This window comes from Talpa europaea (assembly GCF_964194135.1).
Source record: "Talpa europaea genome assembly, chromosome: 2".
Lineage (NCBI taxonomy): Eukaryota > Metazoa > Chordata > Mammalia > Eulipotyphla > Talpidae > Talpa > Talpa europaea.
Window position 1 is genome coordinate 142963256 of NC_140068.1, and position 21114 is coordinate 142984369.

Below are 21114 nucleotides of genomic sequence, written 5' to 3' on the forward strand. Positions count from 1 at the left end.
GTCATTTGATCTGTCCAGATACAATTAGCTCCACACTGACGACAAAAATTAATAGTTAATACCATTGAGCACCTCCCCAAATCATGTTAAATCCTATAACAGTTTGTTAAACTGCTTTAAGAAACTTGAGTCAAGTAAACTCCAGTGGTGAGCAGCCTGGTGACTGAGGATTCTGGTTGGAAGGGCATAGCAATCAGTCATCAGGAGGACTGGTTCTGGCCAGGTCTCAAGGATCACCACACTTTTCTAAGATAGAATCTCAAAACTCTTTATTCTAAACCTTCAACTTCAAAGAGAATTGCAGTAGGAGTTGGCTGATCACCAAAAGTCTGAAGAAGCTGGTCTGGCTTGGAAGGCAAGATCTTTATCATCTTCATTTTAACTCCTTTGAATTCACATCCCTTCTGAAGGAATTCTCAAGTAGGAATCTCAAGTGAAAGTCTTAAAAAAAAAAAAGGGATTCACAAGACATTTCTCTACAATAGATCCATTATTTTCATAGTTATTTGCTTATGTCGTCAAATCACCATTCTTTTTTTTTTTTTTAAGGAAACTTTATTTATATAAGCACTGGGGTACAGTCAGAGGCGTGGGAGGGTGAGAGAATTCACCAGAGTAGAGCAGGCAGAAGGACTGAAATACACTGCTGTGGGGAGCAGCGGGCCGCAGGAGAGGTCTGCGTGCCATGTGGGACCCTCCTCCGGTGGCTGGGGAGCAGCCGGGGATCAAACCGGTGCTGCAGAGGCTGCGGGCAGCTTTGCAACCCAGCACGCAACCGCTGTGCCACCAGGGAGGCCCCAAATCACCATTCTTAACACACTGTTTCACCTGTGAGAAAATATGTCAGATACAATCTATAGTGCCACTTTCCATTATTGTTTGCAAATTAGCTATTTGCAACCAAGCTATAGTGACAAGTTGGCTAAGCTATTAAATATATATCTATGCCACTACGCTGTTGTATTACGACCAAAGAATGGTTTTTCAGAGCACAGGGCTTAATCACTATTATCCTGACTTAATAGTAACTATCTAATCCTCTATAAATGTCTTCCACTAACATTCTCTAACCTGTAAGATTTCAGTATCAAACTAGAATCTTTTTCAGGAAAAGTTCATTCTGGCCATGCTGTACTGGGTATGCCACTTGGGGATATCAACTGAGTACTTGTTCAAGAGCTGATGTGGATTTGAGGCTGTTTTCAGAAGACATCCTGGCTTGGCTTTGTAAGTATCCACCCTCTAGAACTCAGCTACAGTTAGGTGCTCCTCTGTCTGTCCAAGAGAAATGCTCTTTTATCTCAATTTTAATAATCAAATGTGAGGTGTAAGGGTTTAAGGACCTATCCTTGTGCAGCAAGCAGAACCCAGCCCCATGCAATGTATCTGGGGAGCAGTTCTGAACTTTGCTGTATTACAACTTGCTTGGCTTTTTATTCTTAATTCTGTTCACTTCCTTTACCTTTTATTTTCTATATCAATGAATTACAAAATTTGCCACCTAAAAAGTCTCAGTGCAAACCCTCTATACAAAGCCTCTTCTCCACCTTAACCTTTCTGCCCAGTGCCCAAGGCCAGCCAGGAGACCAGGGATTCAATCGAGATGGTATAGGTTGGAGAATGAGATCATCTGAGGTTCAGTTCCCAGCTCTGGTTGTCCCTTAACTAACAGTGTGGTATGGGGCAGATGTATTAACATCTTCGTACTCTGGGATTGTTATCTGAAAGATGAGTTAAAACAGCTTCCATGCACAGCTTCAGTAACAAAGCACAGGGCACAGTTCATGTCACACAGTGGCTGGGTAATTTTTCTCCTTTTTCCTACACAGCTTGTGAGAGCTGAATCATTAAGAACATAACCTATAATGTTCTTACTCATTGAACCTCATTTAGTTTAAAGATAAGAATCTTTCCATGCAAAGAATTATTTTCTAAAGTTCCCAGAGAAATCTATTACTTGCATCTCTTGATGGCAGCTATTTAGAAATCAAAATGTCATAACTCCCTACCATAACCTCAAGGAGCCTAGAATCTACCAGGAAGAAAGTCAAGTAACTAACTAGAAAGCAAAGTCACAATTAAGCAAAATTTACTGAGTAATTATGTGCTGGGCCTGGGGCACTAGATATTGAGATATATGGTTGACAGCACAGTCCAGAGGCTTTTGTATTCCATTTTGGGAGCTGGACAAGAAGTACCTACACAAACACCTAAGACCATTTCAAATACCGACAAATGTTGAGAAGATGAAATAGGATAAAATACTAGGGGCATCCTTGATTAGGAGGGTCAAACAAAATTTCTGAGAAAGATGACACTTGAATTTGAGACCTGGACAGTCGGGAGAAGATAGCCGTGGGAGGATCTGGGGAAGAGTGTGCAAACTGAAGGAACTGAGATGTGCACTACACAAGTTGAAGGGAAAAGCAATAAGGAACCATGGCTGGAGGGAAGAGAACACAGGTGGGCATGGCAGGGCCCAGATTGTGTAGGGTATTGTGGACTATGAGGAAGAGGCAAAATTTTTTCTGGATGCAACAGGAAGCCATCAGAGGGCTTAGACCTTAGATACTATGTGCTTTCTACTCTAGAAAGACAGACAGACAGACACACACACAGAGTACATTCTTAGTCTCTAAAGACTTTTTTGCCAATTTGAATATTGTTTAATTTGGAAATTAGAGAGAAAATCTTTCATCCTGCCATGATTTCGGACTTTGATTTCTATTGTAAAGCAGTAATAATTTGAAACTTCTTGACATGAGAGGCTGCTGAGGCTAATGTGTCATGAGTCTCAGATAAAAACTTGAGATTTCTAAGGGTTGAACAGGGTGGCTGGTTTTAGAGAAATTGTCTTATTTACTATTAGTTCAACCGTACTACCCCTAGAGTGACTAAATCTCTGACAGCCTATAAAGGAATAAACTAGCTTGAACTTCTTTAAGATTTTTCTGTTCATGATGAGTGGATCAAGACATGTGGTATATATACACAATGAATACTACTCAGTAATCAAATAAGATAAACTCAGGCCATTTACTGCAACATGGATGGAGCTGGAAGGGAAATAAGTCAGAATGAGAAAGACGAATACCAGATGCTGTCACTATGTGCAATATAAGGGAACCAAACAAAGGTTCAGATAAAGACAAACATTCAAATCATCCCTTGAAAGCTGACCTTAGATTTGAAGCATCTACAGTGGGAGGGGTGAGAGAGTACAATGGACTATTGTGGAAGACCATGGGTTTTTTGGTGGTGGGAGAGCTATAGTGACCACACCTGAGGGGAGAAATCCTATACTGTCAAAATATTATAGAAATCCTATACTGTCAAAATACTAACAGGATGTAAAACAACGGTACTTCATGAAAAGAAATTTCCTGTTTAAGGGAAGCATATGTATTCTCATATAATTTACAAACAACACACACACTCATAAATGGGTAACCAAAGGAAGGGCTTTTGGTTTATAAATGACAGACCATTAAAGTCATTTATTTCATTGAATTCATATATGAGGACCAAAATTAACTTTTATAATTGTCATTCCATGTCAGAATTAAGCATCTAGGGATCATCATTTCTAGCCTGTAAGTCAGAAGCCCAATGTGGAGGCAGCTTTGGAACGCCTACAGCCATCTGACTGGTTGATGCTGTAAGTGATTTTACAGAGTGGCTCTATTAAGTCCTCCCATCTTCCCCCTTAGCAGTTGAACTGTTCTGTCATCTGCTGGGTGATTCTTTTGTCTCTTGGGGGACTCTGGAGAGTTCACTTGCTTTGCCTTAAGACCCACTACCATTTTTTCTCTTTTTAAGGTGTGTGGGGCAAATCTCTAGGTAGCTTCCTAGAATAACCCTCTATAAATGATATTTGTGCCAGTTAAGAATTAAAAGATTAAGGAAACTATGGGTCCTGAGGAAATAGTGAACTCCCTGGACATCTGAAGTATGCTTCTGGCATTTCCATAAAGGACTGTCATAAAAATTACTAGAAACTTGGGGGACTATAGAGTATCCATATTAGTTGGATTATAAGATTGAACTATCACTCTGAAATTTAGAATCTGGAAATTGATAAGTTGCTTTCTAATGTTTAAAGACCCAAATCTCCCCTTTCCAAAGAGACTTCAATAAGAAAATGGCATTACAGAATAATTAAAGTTATAAGAGGAAATTAAGGCTTGAACAATCTTTGGCAGATAGTTAATATTACTGCAATTAATTTTAAATGAGATATCGACTTAATCATCTGTACTTGGCAACACTGTTTAGATTGACTCAATTAATAACTGTTGGTATTTGAAAATGAGGCAATTTGTTTAAAAATAGTATTCTGACCGACACAATGGATCTTTGCTGAATTTTAATGTTATGAAAAAGCTCAAAGTTATATATTGAAATCCGAGGCTAAATTTGTTCAGGGAAAATAATTATTATTTTGTCACTGGAAGAAAGATTCACCAAGATGTATTCTGTAATAATTTAAGCCTTTTAAAATTCTATTCCTAGGAACTAGCAATAAGCAGAGGAACTGTTCCCTGCATGAATCTCTTTTGATTTAAAACTGGTATGACACTCATTAAAATAATTGAAAGAATTACATACAATTAGTGAGCTGCTTATGCCAAGGGAGCACACACTGCCTCTTCACCCACTGGGCTCCCTAAGCTAAAGCTGAAACTTCTGCAAATTTTTCAAGGTAGTAAAGTATATATAACGACAAATTAAATATTTAGAGATGCCTAATCAGTAGAATGAGAACTGCAGCCTTTACCACCCCAAGGGCCAATGACAAACTAACGTTGAAAGATACGGTTGGGAATTCTGCTTTGCTCAAAGCACCTGACTGCAGAAAAAGAACAGATGGTGTGTGGGCCATCACGACCCTAAGTAAATATGCATTTCGGCATAGAAGGCATGTGTGCTGAAATGATAAGAAGTGTCAGGGAAAGCTAACTAATCACTGTCACCAACAAAATAGCACGTGGAGAGGCACGGAGTATCTCAGGTAAGTCAAGAGTGGGCAGATTAATTTCTAACAGGCAGATAACAATTGAGCGCATCAGATTTTTGGCAGAGTTGTTTCCAGTGTTTAAAGATGGTAGGCTTACACTTTCATGGTTGGATGGCACACACATCTTTCCTTTGGGCTTCTGTCCACATATCAATTTTCATGGGGGATTAATAGGCAGATATTTTTACATAAAGCAATGCAGTCAAATGAAAGCTAACTCAAAATTTAATTCTGATGGCAAGAAATGTACTGTATATGAATGCAGACAGACACCATAATGGCAGACTGATTAAACATGCAGACAATTATACTAACAGTCTCCTTTTGGATGACCTTAGATAACCTTGGACAAGTCACTCCAACTTTTCTATGCCTCAATTTCCTTACTTCTTTAAAAGAGAAGTTATTAATAATACCTAGTTTTTCATAGGTTATTATGAGGATTAAGCCAGTTATTACGCCTAAGGAACTCCAGTAAGTGCCTGGCCCATCCTAGACACTATTTAAATAAATGAGTAAGATCTTTTAAATAATCTGATTTTTTTTTTTTTTTTTTTGTTCTGGTGTTAAAGGGGTAACACAAGTTCAAGTTGAGAGTGGATATATGTTGGAAAATCTTTGAAAGTTACAGATAAGTTCCTGTTCTACCCTTGTCCTGCTCCCACCATATACTACCAGGGAACTATATTATTTCTTACTTTCTTGATAGTTAAAAGAAAAAGAGATAGTCATTGGGTTGGAGACAGGGTTTTTGTAAAATATACACCAATATATTTTAAGAAAAGTTTTTTTCTTCAGCTTTATGAAATTAAGGTTGATTAGAAGCTCACAGTCACCCCTCCAGCAGGTAACGGGCCCGCCCTATCCAATCATTCAGTCACTGTTACTTCAGCCCTCACTTAGTCAAAGTGTAAATTTAAAAGGTGTTGACTAAGTGTTGACTATTTTTCTAGAACATCAATCATATGGATGATTGTTGCCATCTGGAAGAAGGCAATCCTTAAATTCCCACAAATATAAATTTCTACCTCGAATGCATGGCTTCAATGTTCCCTATTGTAATTTTAACTACTGGTTCTTTAAAGAGACTTTTAAGTACTGAAATGGAATTGACTTTTGGATCAGAGAAGACAGGCAAGAACATATGAAAATAAGATGCCTGAAGGGAGTAGGGGAAAGATGCTTTTATCTCTACTGTGTCAAAGAAATGGTCAAAAATGGATCTAGAAGAGACCATGAATGTCAGAGAAGTTAAATACCAGGACCTGCTATTAATCTTGAATCTCCAAGTAGAAGGTAACAGTGAGTGAGTCATTTACTTCAGAACACACACAGGAAAGTGTCTCAGGGCTATGAACCATGACATTCATAGTAGAGGCCATGAACGTCAGAGCTGTTAAATACCAGGGTCTGCTACTAATCTTGAATCGCCAAGTTGAAGGTAACAATGAGTCATTTACTTCAGAACATACACAGGAAAGTGTCACAGGGCTCTGGACTATAAACAAACATTTTAGGTAACAGTAAAGCTATATATAGCATTTCCCCAAGCAGTCACATTCAACAATGCTTCAGTTCCACACACCATTTCTGCCTTCCAGGAGCTTATACTTCTGTGTGCCTGCATTCCTGCTTTTGAGAATTTTCTATACAACACTTAATCTTTTGTCCTTACTTCCTGGATCACTTTAAGACAGAAATGCTACCAAGGAATACATAGAGGCACATTTAGAAAACATTACCATGGCAAGTCTCTCCCTTTGAAATAAGTCCTTCAAACTTTTTTTCAGTGTTACCCCATGAAGATAGTGGCTAAACATATTTGACAACTGATGTCAATGAGAGACAAAAATGATTTGCTCCTTTGATGTTGAAAGGTAGCAGTGCAGGGAATTTTAAAAGGCAAGGCAAAATGTGTACTCTTCAAATTAGCTGTGAATCTATACCATTGGTGTAGTAGAATAAGAAGCCCAAAGCTCAGAAAACTGATTTTCGTAAGAAGAATTCCTCATTGACCTGGGGGAAAGAGGTTGCCACCATGTAAATGGTGCTGACTTAGAATCGAAGGTTGGATTGAGAGAGAGGAAATCATTATAGCACAAAATCCACTGCTTTACACTTTTTACCTCTGAATGTTCTTTCTCATTCAACTAACAGCTAACTTAGACCCAGTTTTCTGCTACTTAACAAATCAGTAGCCTCATTAAACAATGAATAAAGACAAAAGTTGAAAGAGAAAAAAAAGTCATTTTCATGGCTTAAAATTCCTAACCATGTAAGTATTTGGCTCTTCTAGAGCTCTAGCTTGTGTTTATTTGTCAGGAGTTGAAGACCCAAGACCCTGCTCCTAATCCTAGGATTCAACAGGTAGGTACTCATGTCAGGAATAGCTCTACCTGCCTGCCTAGGTAACTACCTGAGCAAGAAGACCATCTGTCTAACTCAGGTCATGCTTAGAGTGCAGCTCAGCCTGCCTCTTCAGGCGTCATGGTAACAAGAGTGTTTTAACAAAATGGAAGCCATTTAACAAAATGAAAGCCATTTTAACAAAATGGAAGCCAAAATGGTGCTCAGTGTGCCTGTGGTGTTGCCCTTTGGTTGTGATGACGGTAGATCTGGATCTGCACTAAACAAGGTTCATCTCCTCCACTGTCATCCTACCCTCATTATTTAAAGGGAACCACCTTTTTTTTTCTTTCATATAATTAAATCAAGCAAACAAAAACAAATTTTATACAATTTAAAATGATCTGCACAGTAGCTAAAACAAACCCCTTCACCGGCATTTTGTACCCCACACCACAAAACCTATACTACCCAACAAAATACACTTTCCTAGATCATGTTTCCCCCCTTTTCCAATTCATACATGACCATGTTAATTCCAGCCATAAATGTGATGCTAATTTTAAATTTTTAATTAAAATCTATTTCCTATTATTTATTTTCTCTTACGGTTAGTCTAAGAATTTCCAAAATAATCACACTATATAACAGTGTTCAGCAGCTATCACTTCAAGATGCAAACAAAACATGTTAAACAAACAATTTTAGACTATACTGGACAAATTTTTAAAAACCTGATTATTTTCTCCACATAGATCAAATATATTTATAGATTTGTATAGTTATATAGAAAAAGTAGTTGTCATCTTTGGTTATACTAGAATATTACCTGAAATCTAGGATTATCTTTTAGGCTTTCTTTACAAGTCTCCTTATATATGATAGAGCTTTATTTGGCACACATTCAGCTATTTTATTCACAGGCTTTAAAAGATTATAACAATTGTTTATAAATGAGAACTAGTTAAAGCATTACATTTTTTCCCCAATATTATCCAGAGATAATATTGACCAAAGCAGATGCTTGGTTCCGAGTATTAACTACACATGTCATTCCTGCATAAATGCTATAAATTAGAAACAGATGTGGAAACATTTGGGCATATAAGTAGCCCTAATTTAGTCTTACCTGCACCTTCTCCAATTAAAAGAAATTAAAAAAAAGTATTTTACTAAAGCATAAAAATGTTAAAAAGAGAGGTTGAAAACATTAAATATAGAAGCACAAATAATGGTTTTATGTAAATTGAGAATCAATCATACTAGTATTACAAATTTTACAATAACGAAATGAACCAAGGTAAAATTATCCCCAGAGGAAAAAAGTATCAACAATCTGAATATTCCAGTTATACAGCCAGATGGGTACAACACATGAAATTTAGAAAATGAGTAAGTAATCAAGACCCTGTTATATAAACACTATGGTGAATATTATTCCATTTTCTAAAGCACATCAAGTCAAGTGAATGAGACAGGCTAGGAACTAAAAAGGAAATACAAATTTATACCCAAAAATTGTATAAAAGAAAAAGCAGGAAGCAATAGCAGAAAGAAAAAGCAAACCAACTACAGGATTAAGAAAGAGTCATCCTATCTACATATTTTGTTTGAGAAAGAAGACCTTCCACACATTTTTAATGGATTTTTATGGAAAGATAGTTTCCTGAGCCTTAAAAGTAAAATAATCAATTTCTCCTAATTTAGGAAAATTTTCCCCCCCACGATGGATATAGGGACAGATCTAGGTTTTATGTTCACTGAAACTTTCACAATTTTTCTTTGGGAAAGAGTATGTAGGTACTCAAAGTTTTATAAAATTATAAAAGTTAGCTAGAGGACCTTCATGGGGACCCGAAGAGTAAGGTTTATTAACTCATTAATAGCAACAAGTTTGTGAAAGTATTGTGTCTAGGGGGAGGTTTTATAATATAAAGCTGATATTATATTTATTTATTTTTACTAGAATTGCACTGACTTAATTGATCGATTTGAGACAAAAAAGACACCACAGTTGAATCTCCTAACCATGAACACGGTATGCCTTTCCATCTGATTAAGTCTTCCTCAAAGCATTTATTCATGTTCTTCAGAAGTTGAAGGACATTGTGAATGGTTTCTTTTTCTTTTTTTCAAAGGTGGTATTTAAAAAATATAATAGCTGAGTCCAGTGAGTAGGATAATGCTGCTACCAAAAGGATGTGTCTTACCATACAAGTGTCCAGATCTTCCAAACGCTCTATCTCTGTAAGTTCCTCCATAGTGATGATTGAGCGTTTAACTGGCTTCTCCTCAGCCAGCTCGATCTCTAAAGACTCTTGTTGAGGAAGTGTCTTGCCTCGTCTGCTGAAGTGGTCAGCCTAGAGAATCAAGATGTGTACAATGTGAAATTAAAACAAGAGGCAAGGAAAGAGCGTGTTAGCTGAATTTTGGTAGGTATTTCTCACAGGATGGTACAGTGAGGGATTATGCCTGCAGATGGCTAACAATTCTTTATAAATACACACTTTCCTATTTCATTATCTTTCTTGAGAGCTCAGAGTGTTCTAAGCAAGAAATTACAAAACCTTTAGTAAATGAGGAGATTACTTAGAAGAAAATAAGGAGTGTTCTTTTTATTATTTTTATTTCATATTTTCTCTGAATTTCTATACCTAATGCTTAAAGTATCTAATGAGAGGTAAATAAAATGATGCCAAATTTGATTAATTTTAAGGGTTGAAAGTAAGGAAATTGCTAACAAAATTTTATTGTTTTTGTAATGAATACCATATTTGACAGGATTTATTAATTTCCAGTGTTACATTCTAGGGAAAACTAAAAAACTAAATAGTAAGAAGTAGAATAAATTGAGCTAAAATTAATAAGTTCTATAGCTAAGTTGACTCATTGGTTTAATTCTTTTGAAATGGTGAGAACCAGTTGACAATTCCATGGAACCTCTGGGAACACATCTAAACTTAAGTTGGAGAAAATATTAATGGTATTGGAATGTCTTTCAAAACAAAATTTCATTTTGAGGATACTATTTCTTTCATTAGCAGTTAAGCTCTTCTCTTACAATCCAAACCAACATGTTAATATTAAAATCCAAGTTCAAAACAAAAGTGCTTTCACCCAATTTTTTTTCAATTGCAAAAAGAAAATGTCAATGCTTTCAGTAATTAAACTCTTCAAAACACAAACGCAAAAGCAGCACAAAATTCAGATTTTCAGTACAGTCCTCACATGCATGCTAATACAATAATCCAGTATATGTATCATCAAGAAGGCATTTTGAGGCAGCTCCTGACGTTGTGGGTTATCAAAAAACTGTTTTATATATAAAGGACACTTTATTGATTTTGGTTCTATTTATTTAAAAAAATGAAAAGTCGAAGTTGGGAGCTCTAATCGGTAATGTAGCTCTTTACTATGCCATGAACTAGGAACTGGTTCTTCTTAAATTCTCTTAAATGCAATGAACTACTTTTTTTCCTATTTCCAATTAACTATAAGCCAATGTACTGGTAAAAATACAATAAAAAAGAAAAATGAGGGGAAAAAACAGCATTTGTTTGGATATTGTGGCCACATCAAATTGTTCTAGAAGCTTCTCCACATTCCTCTTATGGCTTAAATAACCTGTCATGGACTAATGACTATCTGTTAGTGGGACAGCTCTACTCTGTGGGCAATACTTTGAGTAGGCTATCTTACTCAAATGTCTATCTTACCTTAGACTTCAGAGAAGAATATTATGTACTTCTCTGAAATGAGTTTTTCAAAACACCTATTTTTTCTACCCAGGGAGAACAAGCTGTTACTATACCTCTCATCTTGGTCTCTAATGTCACCTAACAGTTAAGTGCCACAAAACTGTATATCTGCAACATAGATAGTTAACTTGAAATTTTTATCTGGAGAAAGCATCATAACTTGAGTGGGAGATATCTACTGTATCATATTGCTAGTATTTTTGAGACACAAAAATATAAACAGTAGGTAAAACCTTTATCTATCTCTCAGAAGACTTTCTGAAGTTAGACAGACATGATATATCTGATATATTTTTCATATGCACTGACACTGGATGTCACTAATATTGAAAGGAAGGACACACAGGCATTCAATTCAGCAGCTATTAGTCACTACAGAATATATCCATTTCACATTTGCATTTTCTTAGGATGTCAAATATTTCATTTCCCCCATGGCATATATACTCAATAGAATACTACTCAGCTACTAAAAATGATGAAACAGCATCTTTTGGGGAAAAAAAAAAAAAAGAATGGATCTTGAAGTGATTATGCTATGTGAAGAAAGTCAAAAATGGAAAGACAGTTTCTGGATGGTTTCACTCATTTGTGGAATATAAATAACTAAAGAAAACCAACAGGTAAAAAACAACAAACTGTTAGACTCTGTGAAAAATATACTGATTACCAAGGGGACGGAGGGTCCTGGGAGGAGCAGGTAGGGGAGGGAAGGACATTGCACTGGAGTTTTGGTGGATGAGTGAAGCCTGTGCACATATGGAGGTGTGAAGTTGCACCCCCCAAATGATACAGTTATATAATTAATTGGCAAATCACAAAAATTTGAAGACAAAAAGAATAGTCCATTCTCATACATAGAACAATGAAAGGGGCACAGACCCTTAATTTTATTTTTATTTAAAAATAAATAAGGTTTTATTTAAAACCTTAATTTTATTTTTATTTATTTTTTAAAGATTTATTTATTTATTCATACAAGAACTGGGGTACAGTCCAGAGGTGTGGGAGGTGAGCAGATTCACCAGAGACAGAGTGGGAAGCAGAACAGGCAGACTGAGTGAAACGCACTGCTGAGCGGAGCAGTGGGCGAGACGGGAGATGTCTGCTGCGCCATGTGGGTTGCTCCCTGGCCAGGGATCGAACTTGTGCTGCAGCAGTTGTGGACAGCTAAATAGGTTGAGTCTTAACCCTTTGAGCCACCAGGGAGGCCCCCCAAAAAACCTTAATTTTAGATCTCAGTCTCCTATGCAAACTTTGACTGACATGACAAATGGCAGCAAGATTTCCAGGTACCATCACTTCTGCTTCCCCTGTCATTGCCTGAAAGTAGGGGGAAATCATAACTTATTCTAGGATGGCTGGAAGTAATGTAGAAGAGGAAGGAGGAAAACTAGGATCTTAACCAAAAGGTTACAAAGGAGTCCAAAGGAGAACAGATACCACATCCCCAAGATGGAGGCCATGCTGCACGACTGCAGAAATGAAACAGAAGGTCCCACTAAGGATGTGCATATAGCACTCACCAGTTTATGATGGCAGTGTGAGAGTGCATCTAGAATTTCATCCACAATTCGATCTGAGAGGAAGGAGGCCACAGTCAACTTCACTTCACTGTGTGAAAATCAAAAGCAGCATTTTATTTGTGCAAGGAAAAAAGAAAAATCACCCATTCTTGAAGCTATGTGGATAAAATCAACTGTGATTCTGTTCTGTCTTTGAAAATGGAATATAAGAATGTGTGAACAGGGCTAAGGATTTCCAAACATCAGCCTTAAACACTGCCATAAACACACAGGTAACAGACTTTCTTTTACCCACGTCAACCTGCCTCTGCAGTTTCAAAACTCAAGATTTAGGGGTAGAAATGAAAAACATCTGGATAAAGACAAACTTAACGGGAACCATATGGAGCGTGTGGCGAGGAACAATTCACCCATTGACATAAGTGGAAACAAACCTGGGCTGGAGTAAATTAAGAAAGTCTAGTCTGGTTGTTAAGCTTTGGTTATGCTTATCCCCTGCCTTGAAAAAACCCTCTTACCAACCAAATGGTACCCATATTACACTGCTTCTGCTTGGACTAACCATCTTACTTTGAGCAGTTACAGATTCACTGTGCTCTTACCTTTTCTGAACAAAATGTACCTTTCTTACCCACAATGCACTGTTTTAGTGTCTGTGGCCTGACCTTAGAAAGGTGCCCAGAAAATAGAAAGTGGCTTGTAGTTTTCTCTAATAAATGACTCAGCCACTGTGGTCAGATGGCTGTTATTTTAGTGAGCATGTTAGCTATTTCATATTCCCAAGAATTCAACTTCCACACATGTCTTCAGTGTGAAGTAGCCCGCAGGACTGCACATAAGCACCAATGTAGATAAATGAATAGTGTGTTTAAAGGTGAATTTGCTGGAGAGGGACAGATTCACATTATGACACTGGCTCCTAAATTGAGTCTGCTTTTGAAGTCAACAGTTTGAAAGTATTTAGGTGGGGAAACGCATGATCACAATGAAATGATTTAATTCCAAAGCTAATGTTGCAAGTCTATCAGTTTTACAGGGAAAAACCTTTCTTTTTTAAAATTTTCTTTGCATTTATATATTTTTTACACCATTGTTCATTTGTGAACAATGTTTGCATCCCCCCTACCCTCAGGTGTAGTCCCTGTAGAGTTTCCTTCACCAATGCCCCCGTGCACCATCACCTCAGTCCCCTGTGCTCCTCCCTCCCTTCGTCTGATCCCTCTCCCTCCAACCACCCTGCAGGATGTCTCTGGTTTATAATTGTCTGCTTGTTTTTGTTTTGTTTTGTTGTGCTCTGTATTGTTATTATTTTTCCCCTGATGTCTTATTTGGTTCCCCTGTATTCCTCTTATAAGTGAAACCATCCGATATTTCTCTTTTTCCTTCTGACTTATACCTTTCTAACATAAAGGCAGTAATCTGCATTGAAATTGCTCAGCGCAGAAGATTCCTGATGGAAGGGCAGAAGAATAGAATCTTTGATGGCTACAGTAAAAATTTCCCTGAGCTAAAGATAAAAGGATGTTTCTTTCATTCCTGTCTCTGAAACAAGGTCTTACTAGCTATTTGGTTTATATAATAATTTATCTCGTTATTCCCCAGAAGTGTCCGATGATATGATTCACCCAGGTGTCTTATTAAAAAAAAGACTGCTAGGTCCCCCACCCCAAACATTCAGAGGGACCTGAGAATCTGACTTGAACATGTACATCTTCTGATTGTTTTTAGACGTGTTTATTTCCTCATGAAACTATAGTCAATAATTTGTTTCTCTTTTTTCCCTCTCCTCACTCCCCTTTTTCTAAGGTAAGGAGGAAGGGTAGTTTATCCATATCAAATTGTAGTATGAAAAATGCAATTATTTTTTAATATCTCAGAACTGTTCTGTCATTTTCCTATTGGATGTGAACTTCCACTTCCACAAAATTTTTACAAGAAGTGATAGAATTTAATCTGCCTGGGCATACAAGCAATGAATGTATACCTATGGACACACGTATATATGAACACAAGCATCGGTGTGTATATTTTCATTCTATTTATTACTGCTCAGCATAACGTATGAAAAGCTAAGTCACTCTTTAGAGGACATATCATTGATGTGTTGATGTGAGGAGGTCTGTACTGCTATTCAACTCTCAGAATTTGCCCACTTTCATGCTAAGTAACCATATTGGATGGAATTAGGCACTGCAGTAAAGGCATCTCACTGTGATATATGGGGGATTCAATCTGTTCTTTTGAACAAACGGTGATCAATACATTTTTTTTTTCTGCTTCATACCTAAGAGGTATCTGTAAAGATTCTGAAGCTAGAAATATTTAGTAAGTTCTAGAGTCCATAAAATCATTAATATGGGATTCCATAAGCCCTCTGAAACACTTTCTTTCCCCCTCTTAAGCCCTTCCAGTTGCCTTACAATTCAGCTGGGACCTTTGCTGCTGTTTTGTTTTGTTTTCCATTCTTTTTGTTTTTTTTTTTTTAAACCATATACATAGGACAGCTTTAACCTGAGACTGTCCAGTTAGTGCAGAATTCCTCAACCCCCAAAATTCTATAATCAAAGTAGCTGCCTGTCAGTCATTGATATCTAGATCATGATGTAATTTTTGGCTTGTTTTGTTTTTAACTCTCATTTCTCTTACACGTTGTCATCAGTTACATTATATGTTAGCACCACTCGCAACACGAGGTGTTATTTCTGTTACATCTAAATATTCTCATCCAAATTCAGGAAAGGTTAAAATGGGAAACTTAAAATGTTTCTAAACTTAGTTTCTTATCACCTAATTCCTCAACAAAGAAACATAATAAGTATTGGCTGCACTATAATGAAATACTGGCAATCACCCCAGAATCTCTACATAAAAATTCAGGAAAGATTATTGGTGATCACACCTTCTAAATATTTTTATCTCGGCACAGTTTTCAAACGTTATCAAGCAGAATTTATGTAAACACTCCAGAAAAACATGAGCACATACACAGTATCCAGATGAACCAAAAGTACCCAGAAGGATGTCATAGTGAGCCTCTCTGCCTAGTTATATACAGGTGTGCATTTGTCCACTATAGTTCAGTGGCAGAAAGCAAATGGTTTCAGTCTTCCAGCTCCTGATACATAAAGGTGCTTTTCGAAGCAGACGGGATAAGCACTTCCCTCTCAAAAAAAAAAAAAAAAAGAAAAAGAAAAACAAAAAACCCTTAAAACCAGCAGAGAACTTTGTTCTTCAGTATGTTCTTCAGTAAAGCAAGCAAGTCTGTGGTCATCTTATTCCGGAAATACAGCAAGCCCATGCGTTATGCATAGCTATGTTTATACCCAGGGTCTGCCTGTTAGTCATGCCTAAACATACTGTATGGATAAAGCCCAACAATAACACCCTTTACAGCTGCCTCAGTTGCATTCACAGAAACTGCAGATCCAAGGTTTGTTAACATTGTAAACCTACCTAATTTTGTTAAGGATATCGATTCCAGACTGCTCCAACAGGACATTTTTAACAAAGGTACGTGGGATGGAAATCTTTTCTGTGCTGGCATGAATCAAGTCTTGCCGAATGTGGGCTTTTTTCATCACATTAGGACAAAGATTCTCAGCAGCATCAACCATGGACTCAAGCAACACCTGCAATGCAGCACAGGTCAGGGACAGATGAGAATATAGCAAGAAAGCCGCCTGTCCTAAAACTGAAAGGTGGTTAAATACAAGGTGAGTTCCTTCTGGCAGAACAGGATACAACAGAATCCCCAAGGCACAGCCAAGAATTCGGAGCCGCTCCTGGTGGCTGATCACTGATCTCCAGTGATCATTTTGAATTAGATGTTGAGATTCACCCCAGCATCACACAGAAGTTATGACATGCTAGCTGTACTTAATACATTCACCATAGTGTTCAAAAAGATACCTACACACCCTTATACACAAACTTACCATTCTAGATTGCCCTTCCTGATACTAGAAAATAAAATTACAGATAACCCCAGAAAATATGATTTGAATTTGTGACTATGCAAATCACAGAAACCCCTAAACAGGGTGAATCATACACTTGCTCTATCAAAATAGCAGAAGCAGTACAACCACAGAAAACTGTCAGTTTTACCCTTTAAAAATAAAAAAGAGGGCCTCCCTGGTGGTGCAGGAGGTTAAGACACAACCTCTGAAGCTGTCTGCAGCTTCTGCAGTACGAGTTCGATCCATGCTGGCCAGGGAGTTACCCACATGGTGCAGCAGACCTCTCAGTGTACCTCGGTCAGTGTGCCTGCGCTGCCCCCTACTCTGTCTCTGGTGAATCCTCTCACCTCCCACACCTCTGGCCTGTACCCCAGCTCTTGCAGGCATAAATAAATAAATCTTAAAAAGAAATAAAAATAAATCCTTAGGTAAAATTATTATAGGTAAAAAATTATTACAGGTAAAATTGTAATTGCTCAAACAATAAAACACATGAATAAGAGACAAAAACACTCACAGAGCACATTAAACAACATTAATAATAACAGTCAAAACACTTACATAACTTATTACAAACTTCAGAGTTTGGAGACTGTTTCTGAACATTTCATCCTTCCAACATCTGTGAAGACAGGTAGAGCAGCTACCCATGTGATCACCTTTTTATAGTTGGAGAATGTGAACTAAGGGAAGTTGAGTGATATGCCTGAGATGTTAACATGACTAGTGGATGCGGGGAGGGCATCAGGATTAGTGTGAGAGCTAAACTGGTCCCACCTAACTTTGGGCTACATTATGGACCTCTGCATTGACTGTCCTCCCCCATAAAATGAAAAATAAAAGATCTCATCTTATAGGTTATGGAAGATGAATAGGACCTAGGCAAGGTGTTCAGTATAGAATCCAGCACATGACATGAGTTCAGCAAACCACAGATAGTGTTAACCACCTGACTTCAGAGACGAGACGCCTAATGATGAGATGTCAGTTTTGGGAAGCCAGATTAGACTCATTACTATCCCAGTGTAAACAAGGAGTAATGCATTTGGGGAAGACTAGAGAGTAGCCCGTCTGCTCTCATATTCACAAGGAAAGCATAATCCCAACTAGTAAAACCTCTTGTGATGCTGTAGGATGTTTATAAAGATCTTGTGAAAAACAGAGGAGAGGTTGAGGCAGCCAGTTGAGAAGTTTCCAAGAGTCATACTTTGATAACATGCTATTCCTAATTGCTGATTTAGTACATTATGCCAAGGAAGCTGCAAACAATACAAATAAGTAGTTTGAGAGAGATTCTTTTTCTCCTATGGGATTAGAATAAACACATTTTGAGTATTGAGGCATCCAGTGCTCCTCATAAGAATGGCCTTAGGTATCAACACATGTGGATCTAGTTTGGATCCTCTCAAGTTCATCATCACCTCCGAGAAATTCGGAACAGTCCCCTCCTGCAAGTCCATGCTAATTCAGTTAGAAGAAACCCCAGACCTAGAGGAAGCCTGTCTCTAAAGCAGGCTGTGACATGAAATTTCCATGGAATGTTAATGGAGTGGCTTTAAGTGAATAAATAACCTTTGCAGATCTCTTCATTCTAACTTATAAACTGCTTTGGAAGGTCTCTTTCTGCTCTGTAAGTCTAACATCGACTTTGACTCTATAGAAGGCACATTAGCCTGCCTAGGCCTTCAATTCAGCAGATATTATGTAATTAGTTCGCTACCATCACCTCTAGCCCAACACTGACTAACAATATAACATAGCACTTTACATTCAAGAGAGCAGTGTGATCCACAATTGCCTTCTGACTCATATAACGACCCTGAGTGAAGACAGATCTCAGCAAGCCCATTTTACGGATGATGAAATCGAGGCTCTGAGGAGGTAACTCACTTGCTCAAGGCCACTCAACAGGAATAGGGGGCATGGGGGACGCACATCTTCTGTTTCCTCTGCTTGTTTCCTGCTCCGACCCTCTTCTCCCAGTGTCCCTGACCAGTGCCTGAAGAAGCATCCCTTGCCTCTCTCCTCAGTGCCTACTTCTGTCCCCTGTTCCTTGAGTCAAAGTCACCTAAAGCTGCCAGGGTAACTTTGGAGAGGCAGGGTTGATGAACAGGGAGAGAGAATGACAGGATAAATTTGCAGAGAAGCCCCTGACCATTACTTTATGTCCAGCTCCCGGGTCAGACCCTTAAACATGATTCCCTTCCAAGCGCCAAAGTCCTTTGTACACTAAACCGTACCCTTCAACATCTATCACTAGGAACCTGGCTTTTAATCGCTACCTATCAGCCAATGATTCTCAACCAAATGGTTATCTACAGACACAGAAATAATACATGCAACATCTCCATAAAAAAGCCTACTAAACATTTCCACCTAGGTATTCTATCACAGAAAGGTCAACTGCAATATGTCTCATCCTTCCCTTTGTGCCACCCCAAGCAATAATCAGTTCAACAGCATCATCAACTTGGACTTGCAAAGCTTTTATTGTGAGGAATGCACTGAATGAGGTCAGAAATTTATGTCTCCCTAGACCCACCTCCCTCAAACCGTTTCACTACATGCCAGAAGCACTTTATATTTACTCCAAAAGTAGAAAAAGGCCAGAAATGTGTTTCGGGGGCACAGAATAGAAATCCCTGAAATATTTCCTCTTTTCCTGCCATCTTGCTATACTTCTCTTATCCAATTCATAGCCAATTCTACTTGCAGTTCCCCATGCGAACCAGGCGTGGTCTCTGCTTTTCATCTTCTGTTCTCTTAGCCTTGAATCCTTATTGCCTCCATAGCCAGTAGGAAGAATTTGTAGGCCTCCATATTTTCCATATGCAGCTCAGCTCAAGCACTACCTCTCAGAGGGGACTTTTTTTTTTTTTTACACGTTTTATGAGCAACATATTTTATTTATTTATTTGCATAGAAGAACTGGGGTACAGGCCAGAGGTGTGTGTGGGGGAGAGGATTCACCAGAGACAGAGTGGGGAGCAGAACGGATGGATCTACTGAAATACACTGCTGAGGGGAGCAGCGGGTAAGACAGGAGAGGTCTGCTGTGCCAGGTGGGTTAGCTCCCTGCCCAGGGATTGAACTCAGGCCACAGCAGTGATAGGGCTGAGACTTAACCCCTAGGCCACCAGGGAAGTCCTGAGAGGGGACATATTTGCCCCTGCCTCCTGTTCTACCCAGCACCCTTTCATACCCCAAGCTGTGTTTGATGACACTCTTGGGGATCTCATAGTAACCTGGGAGGACCTCAAACATTGAATGGGTCAAAAATGGTGCAGAATCCAGCATCTAAAAACCATTTTGGGGGATAAAGAATCCCTTTAAGAAGCTAGTTAACACCCAGAAAATCTAATAAGCAATTTTACATATAGATATCGAGGTTCTTGAGAAGCTAGAGACACCTACTCTATTGCCACAGGCCGTTTTCCAACTAGCTCTTAACAATATGGATGGAGCTAGAAGGGGATCATACTCAGTGAAAAAGCCAGAAAGAAAAAGAAAAATACCGGGTGGTCTCACTCATAGCAGGAATTTAGAAAATCTAAATAAGGGACTAGGAAAAAGACTAATTATAATAAAGCAAAAATTAAAATCAACAAGCAACTACAAACCAGAGATATATTATGAGGATAGGGGACGGGGGAGAGGAGGAATTGGGGTCAAAATAAGGGGGTACAATTGTATGGGGAATATAACAAAGATGAAAATGCATACATTCTGCAAAAAAGAAAAATGATGTAAAATATATAAAATAAAATAAAATAAATTAAAAAAACTTACGAAAAGTATCGCAAGCCCAGGGTCTCATTGGGAGCAGGTAGTGACTACTCTGTCCATTCTTTCTGTACAGATTTCAAAACTACCTTGGCTATTCCCTAACTTTACATATATGTGTGTGTGGGGGTCTATTTCTGGAATTTCTCTTGCTGTTGCATTGTTTTGTCTATTTCTATGCACTATACTGATTATGATAAGTCTTCACATGTGGTAGGACAAGACTATCAACCTTATTCTTTACATATATCAGGCTCTCATTGAACACTGCTTTCTCATTTAAAATTAGCTTTGCCTTGGGCCTCCCCTGGTCGTGCAGCGGTTGAGCGCTGGGCTGCGAGGCTGCCCGCGGCCTCTGCAGCGCCGGTTCGTTCCCCAGTCGTCGGTGAGGGTCCCACAAAAAAAAAAAAAATTAGCTTTGCCAAGTTCTTTTAAAAAATCTGTTGGCCTTAGGCTTGTTTTTCTTTTTTCTTTTTTTTTTATAAAGAACTGTATCCAATCAGAGGAGTTTGGGAAAGACCGACATCCTATGACACTGACAGCTATTTCACTTTGCTTTTGACTAGTTAAAGTCTTTTTATTAAGTTTATAATTCTCCATTGAGTCATTACACATCTTTGCTTGGTTTATTTTCATATATTTTAATTTTTTTGGTTGCAATGACTGGTCACTCTTTTAAATAACATTTCCTACTAGGTGCAGCTGGTATGTAAAAATGCAATAAA

At 38.1% G+C, this 21114-nt stretch overlaps 1 protein-coding gene across 5 annotated transcripts in view; it reads right to left on the reverse strand.

Annotated features, from left to right (window-relative positions):
• The window catches only part of CARMIL1 (capping protein regulator and myosin 1 linker 1), a gene marked incomplete at its 5' end in the record, with an annotated part of 333278 nt that overhangs the window by 47668 nt on the left and 264496 nt on the right, over positions 1–21114 (reverse strand). For all 5 annotated transcript variants that reach the window (XM_084228463.1, XM_084228462.1, XM_084228460.1 and 2 more), the window contains 3 exons: positions 9574–9723; positions 12648–12735; positions 16101–16276. In XM_084228463.1, coding sequence (XP_084084589.1) covers positions 9574–9723; positions 12648–12735; positions 16101–16276 — 414 coding nt within the window. The remainder of the gene's footprint in view (positions 1–9573; positions 9724–12647; positions 12736–16100; positions 16277–21114) is intronic.